General features: G+C 64.8%; 1 protein-coding gene across 2 annotated transcripts; it reads right to left on the reverse strand.

Annotated features, from left to right (window-relative positions):
• Positions 1 to 247: 247 nt before the first annotated feature.
• On the reverse strand, positions 248 to 6,267 carry DIRAS1 (DIRAS family GTPase 1). 2 transcript variants are annotated; one of them, XM_053897073.1, is made up of 2 exons: positions 6,136 to 6,267; positions 248 to 3,510 (listed from the first exon to the last, which is right to left on the reverse strand). In XM_053897073.1, the coding sequence occupies exon 2, from the start codon at positions 3,440 to 3,442 to the stop codon at positions 2,846 to 2,848; it is 597 nt and encodes a 198-aa protein (XP_053753048.1). In that variant the 5' UTR covers positions 3,443 to 3,510; positions 6,136 to 6,267; the 3' UTR covers positions 248 to 2,845. The 2 variants fall into 2 exon arrangements, with proteins under 2 accessions (XP_053753048.1, XP_019294817.1); XM_019439272.2 differs by lacking the exon at positions 6,136 to 6,267 and adding an exon at positions 5,288 to 6,089.
• Between the last annotated feature and the right edge of the window lie 359 nt (positions 6,268 to 6,626).

Raw genomic sequence — 6,626 nt, forward strand, 5'->3', positions numbered from 1 at the left:
CCAGCAGCGCCTGTGAGGTCTCTTGTGGGGGGGGGCCCCCCCGGGGGGAATGCTGAACTGTCTTCGTCGCAAACGTTCGACCTCTTCCCACAGCCCCTTCCTTTGTCCCCACCCTTCACCCCCATCCCCCACCTCCTCCATCCTTCATCCCTCACCTCCTCCTCCTCACTTGCCCCCATCCTTCACGTTTCCCATCTTTTGCAGGGCTGCCTCCCCCCCCGCCCAAAGAAAGGACACTGATGGGGAATGCAGGATCGACTTCTTTATTGCAGGAAGACTATTTCTAGAGCAAATGCTACACAGACCCCACAATGGGGGGCAGGGGGGCACCCACATGCGGGGGGGGAGAAGGGGCAGGGGTGGAACCACAGCAAGCATGACCTGGCACGGTCCCCAGGACAAGGGATGCCCAGGCAGGAAGGGCCAGCAGCAGGCGCAGGCTCCTACCCCTCCTGCTGCGGGATCCCTCTCCCCAGGGAACCAGTGCCTGGGGTGGGAAAGGCCTGGAGGTGGGCGGGGTCTCAGGGAGATTGTGCTATCAGGGTGTGTCCCTGAGAAAGGGCTGCAGACACCTGCCCGGCAAGGCCCAGGAAAAGCTCCCAGGGTGGGGGTGGGGGGAGCATCACCAGGTGCTGATGGGCCCTGGACCCGCCACAGGATGAAGGAGCCCAGCTGTGCCCAGGCAGGATGCTGCCAGCTCTTCCAAGGGCCCGTCCACGTGCCAGGCGGTGACACACACATGCACACACACACTCCCTCCCTCTCTACACAGTGTGCTCAGTAAACATTTGTGGAGTCACACGGACACAGGGAAAGTCAAACACGCTGCTACCAAGATGGACACGAACAGTCCCTCTTGCCTACGAACAGTCCCCACGTGGTCGCACGACTGTCCAGCCACAGGGCCTTTCTCTCTCACACGTGCGCACACACACACAGGTCAGTCCCAACGCTGCCAGCAACCCCAGGTTGAGACCCATGTGGCGAGGAGCCGAGGGTGGCTCTGGCTGTCGTCCAGCGAGCCACTGAGCCCCTTGGTCCCGCGACAGCAGAAGACTGAATGTTGCCAACAGCCGTGTGAGCTCGGGAGCGCACGGTTCCCCACTCAGCCTTCAGATGAGACTGCAGCCAGCCCGTGCTCCGATCGCAGCCTCGTGAGGTCCCGAGTAGGAGACGAGGTGAGCCACCCCCAGGCTCCTGACCCACAGGGATGGAGGTGATAAACGTGTGTTGTTTCAAGTTGCTGATTTGTGGCCATGTGTTTGTTAGGCAGCATCATCTGACTGATACAGAGTTCGAGCCGAGAGCCACCTTGCTACAAAGTCAGACAGGCCTCGTGTTCCTCAGGCAGAACGAAACGGTTTACAGATACTGTCCTATGAACCACGTCCCCCGCTCCCCCAAATACGGTCACTTACAATCACACTTACGCTGGTACAAAGGTTCCCACCAACACAAATATCCACTCCTATGGACGATTGCACTGCCCACCCCTACGTGTAGCCTACACCATCATTACATACACAGACTATCACAGTAACACCCTACCCGAATGACAGCCACACACACACACACACAAACACACACGAGTGTACGCGTAGACACAAGCCATCTGCCCGTCCACGCCAAGTTGCACAAATGAACCACTCATGGTCACCGCACCCGCCCCCCAAGGCCTACGGCCCACTTCATGGCTTGTCAGACACAGTCCCACGGGGTCCCATGAGTGTGGCGTTATCTAGACAGTCTGGAGCACTCAGAGTCTCCTGGTGGAGGTAAAGCCCTGACCCCAGGAGACGCGCCTTCCTGGGCAGACCCCCTCTCTCTGGGGCACAGCTGGTGGGAGACAGACTCTGCCTTGAGCCCCCTCAGATCCTGCTGGTGCTGGGTCCAGCCGCCTGCCCCTGGATGGGGCCCCGGGTACCGCCTCCCCAGCACCCCATGTCCCCCTGCCTGAGGCTCGGTGGTGACACACTGTGCCAGTCTGTGGGCCGCTGTCTGGGGACACCCTCCATATTCACGCTGGACAGTCCCCTTGGGTTGTGCTGTGGCCATGGGCCAGTCCTAGGCCTCCCCTGCCTGCACCCCAGCCTCACCTCAGGCTGGGCGAGCAGTGGGACTCCAGGCTGGCGGGGTGCTGCCGCAGGCTCTGTGGTTATTGCCTGGTGGCCTGAGACCCATCCTGCAAGCCTCCCCCCCCCGCCCCCACCCCCAAACCGAGGCTGTGGGGACAGAGGTGAGGACTGATCTGGGACCTGGGGTGGGGGCACAGGCCAGAAGTCACGAAGGGTGGAGCAGGGGCAGTGTATATTAAACACCAAAAAGGAGGAACCGAACTCTGAGGTCCATGTGCATTTCAACTCTCCCCCCCGCCCCCAGCAAGGTCACAGTGATCTAATGGGGGAGACACAGGTCTGGCTCGGGGCACCCAAGGGAAAGAGACAGAGATGGGCAGAGACAGGGGAGACCTGGCGTCCTCAGGCTCAGCGGGGACGGGCAGCTTCCCCATTTTCTCATGTGCGGATCCAGGGGGCCACCTCCAGCACTTGGCTTTGGGGGGTGCAGACAGGGCTGGGGGGCAGAGAAGGAGGGAAGGCAGAGCCGTGCGGCAGAGCCAGGTTGGAGCCCCAGACCTGCCGTGGGCTCACTGGGGCCTCGGTTTCCCCCCCGCAGAGGTGTTGGATGAAGGAAGGGAAGAAGAGAGATGAGAGGGAGAGAGAAGGAGAAGGGGGAGGATGGCGGGGAGGATCGAGGGACGGGAGCGGAGGGCTGGAGGAGGAGGAGGAGGAGGAGGAGCAGGGGCTTTGGGAGAGGCTTGGACCGGCTGGTGGCGGGCGTTCCGGGCTCACATGAGGACGCATTTGCCCTTGACGCGGTCTGTCCTCTTCTGTTTGCTGGAGCGCTTGCCGTCGATGTTCAGGCTCATGTTTCGGCGCGTCTCCAGCGTCAGCAGCTCCTGGAAAAGCTCCTTGACGTTGTAGTTCATCTTGGCCGACGTCTCCATGAAGGCGCACTTCCACTCCTGGGCCACGGCCTGGGCCTCGCGGGTGTCCACCTCCCGCTGTGTCTCATCGCACTTGTTGCCCACCAGCATGACGGGGATGTCCTCTACGCTGCCCTTGATCTGCACGATGAGCTTGTAGATGGGCCCCAGCTCCTCCAGGGACTGCTTGCTGGTGATGGAGTAGACCAGGATGAAGGCGTGGCCCTTGGAGATGGACAGCCGCTGCATGGCCGGGAACTGGTGGCTGCCCGTGGTGTCGGTGATCTGCAGCGTGCATACGCTCTTGTCGCAGCTGATCACCTGCCGGTAGGTGTCCTCGATGGTGGGGATGTAGGTGTCCCGGAACGTGCCCTTGACGAAGCGAAGCACCAGCGAGCTCTTGCCCACGCCGCCCGCCCCGAACACCACCACTCGGTAGTCGTTGCTCTGTTCAGGCATCTTCCACGCGGTGGGTGGGGGTCAGGGCCGGGAGGGCTCGTGCCAGCTGCTAGAACCCCAGACCGACCCTGCACAGAGAGGAGTGTCAGGCACAAACGGCCACAGGCAGGAGGGGGACAGCTCTGGGCCCCTGGGGGTGAGGTGATACAGTACAAGGGGCGGCTTCTCAGAGGAGACGGCGCTTCTCCCGCATCCTGGGAAGGCCCTCTGGTTGATTTGGCTGACTTGGCAACTCTAGCCTGCAGGCAGGCTTGGAGCCAGCCTCCTTCGCTCGCTTCCCAGCCCCGACACAACCTGGGGCCCAAGCTCCTTCCCAGGGGACCCTGGGCTGGAAGAGGTGCAGGGATGCGGCGTGCAGTGCACGAACCTCTTTCTGCACCTGCATGTCCCCCTCCCCCAGGCTGCCCTGGCTTCTCCTTCCCTTCCTAGCACGGCCGTGAGTTCTTAGAAGCCAGCAGACCTGGCTCTGTGACCCTGAGCCTCAGTGTCCTCTTCTGTGAGGTGGGTGAACTGGTGCCTCTCTCCGACAACCACAGGCTTCCTGCCCTTCCCCCAGCCCAGAGGTCCCTGAAGCTCACGGGAACTGCGTGTCTTTAACAGGCCTGTCCTCTTGGGCCCGGAAGTGACAAACCTGGTGGCCCAGGGAACTTGCACTGCAAAGCCGCTCCCCTCTTATCCCATAAGTGCGGTCCTGATGCTGGACGTCCAAGAGTCACAATCTTGCAAATTGTGGCCCTGATTTCTGACAGCAGCCCAGATTGGAGGTGAGAAAACTAAACTGAGCCCAGAGAGAAAGGTCCCCCCTTCCTGCACTCTGCACCCAGAGGATAGTCTGGCCTGTCCTGGCCTCCGGTTCGGGTCTGCTGTTGTCTGTAGGAACAGAACCTCCTGAAAGGGCATCCCCCTATCATCTCTCCCCGCACCTGTAGTCAGAGAGGTCCAGTGGCCTCAGGAGCTCACACAGCACAACAATCCCTGAAAGGATGGAGGTGGGGGGAGAGCCCTGGGCTGGGGGTGATAGCAGAAGGCCTGTCCCCAGCCTGTGTCCTTACTTAGGAAAAGCAGGACACCCCTTCCCTTCTTTCTTCCCAGCTGTCTCTGAGGGTCCCTGAGTACAGAGGTAGGTCCGCAGTGGGAGAGAGGAGACGTAAGATCGCACCTGGACCAAGTCACCTCCCTCGGGTGTGTAGGGGTGTAAGACCAGGTGGTGAGAACCCGGGAAGGTCAGCCAGGGCCCCCAAGCCGTGGTTTTGTCCTCTGTGAATGTGAGCAGGCACGCTGCCTGCTCCACAGGTTGCTGGGGCGAGCACTGTGGGAGCCGGATAAAGCCCATGGCCAGGGTCCCAGCACACGGGGGCTTCCGGTAAAGATGGGCAGTCATAACCGTCAATCACCAGGGCTCAGGGCAGGTTCTGAAGGACCACAGGTACCAGGTTCGCCAGAGACAGAACGATAAAAGTAACAGCAGACACATACCCCACTCACGTGCCAGGCCTGCCTCTACAGGCTTCCCAGTACTACCTCCTAGTAGACTGGATAGGCATGGGGTGATGTGCACAGCAATTCTCACCATTGGGAGCCGGCGGCGGGGGAGGGGGGGTGGCGAGGGGCACCGGCCAGCTCGGCAGGCACTGCCCTTCCCCGGGTGGGCACCCAGAGAAGAGGGCACGTGAGTGTGCAGCCAGGCACCGCCATGACTGGCTGGGAGACCCAGACCGCCCTTGTCCTGCTCCGGGTGCAGACCCCCTGGCAGGACTCCAGGCCCCTCAGCATGGTGTCCTCTAGAAAGGGCCCTGCGACCCCGGAGTAGGAGCCCCCATTCAATAACCCGTGCCAGGCACCTACCTTGTGCTGTTTGAATCTCACCCTCTTCCTCCTCCTGCGGGGTGGGGGTAGGGGGCACGGCAGGAGGCTCCAGGGGTGGGGGGGGACTAGCTCAAGGTCACAGAGCAGAGCAGGATTTGAACTGGGCCCTGGTTGGCTACACAGACCTCCTCCTGTGCAAGGCAGCCCTCCCCAACACTCCTGGGGCCAGGAGAACAGGCCGGGGCCCAGGGGAGGGCACAGGACACACACACACACACACACACACACACACACACACGCGCGCGCACGCACGCAGCAGAGCTCAACCAAATGGGGGGAGGGGTCTGGCTTAGGGACCTAGGGGTTGGATGACAGGGGGCCTGAGGGAGGGGAGGCACACTCAGGGGACCGGCCCACGGGGCTCCCCTTGGCCAGCGGAGGATCTCAGTGGTGGGGGAAGGGCCCGACCAGGGGAGGGGCTCCCGGGCGAGGGGCTTGGTTCGGCCGAGGGGCGGGAAGCTGAGCCGGTGCTCCGCGGGAAGACGGGCCCAGGGCCCAACCGGCCCCGCGCGGAGGGGGCTCTGACTGAGCGGGACCGACCCACCCAGAGAGGGGGCCCGCGCTGGACCTGGGGGAGGGGCCGGCTTGGCCGAGGGGCGCCCGGCAAGTACCGCGGGGGCGGGAGGGCGCGGAGGGGGAGCTGTCCAAGGTGGGCGCGCCGAGGGCCGGGGTCCCTCGGATCTGGGGAGGGGGCTCCGGTGGGGGGGCCGCCGGGAGGAGGAGGGCCCGGCCCCGCGGCCGGGAGGGTGGGGCTCGGACAAAGGAGGGGCGCGCGCGTGGGGGGGCGGCGGGGCCCGGCGCCCCGGCCCCCCGCCCCGGCCGCCTACCTGGGCGCTCGTCCTGCGGCGCCGCCGCGGCTGCTGCTGGCCGGCTCGTGTCCGCTCGGGCGCCGCCGCCCCCCGCGCGCCCGCCGCCCGCCCGCCCGAGCCGCCGCCGCCGCCGCCGCCGCGCCCGCGCCCGTCCCCGCCCGTCCCCGCCCGCCGGGCGCCGCGCTCCGCCCCTCCCCGGGGACCCGCGCCCGGCCAAGGTCACCGCCGCGCCGACCCCCGCCCCGCGCACACGCGCCCCTGCCGGCGCACCGGGGAGCCGCCGGGCCGCGGGGGCGCCGTGGGGTGGGATCTGCCTCCGGGGGGCCCCTGCGCCCCAGGGTCACCCCGGAGCCAGGAGCTGGGCAAGAGCCGGGCAGAGTCGAGGTCACCCGGGGAGCAAAGGGAGGGGGCCGTTGGCAGAAGTGCACATGAGGGGCTGGGGGAGCAGAAGGGGCCGGCGGGGGCGGGGGCGGGTTGGTGGGGCCCCACACTAGAGTGGGGCTGTTGCT

The sequence above is a fragment of the Panthera pardus genome, unplaced genomic scaffold (genome assembly GCF_024362965.1).
Source record: "Panthera pardus isolate Hobbes unplaced genomic scaffold, ASM2436296v1 HiC_scaffold_8, whole genome shotgun sequence".
Lineage (NCBI taxonomy): Eukaryota > Metazoa > Chordata > Mammalia > Carnivora > Felidae > Panthera > Panthera pardus.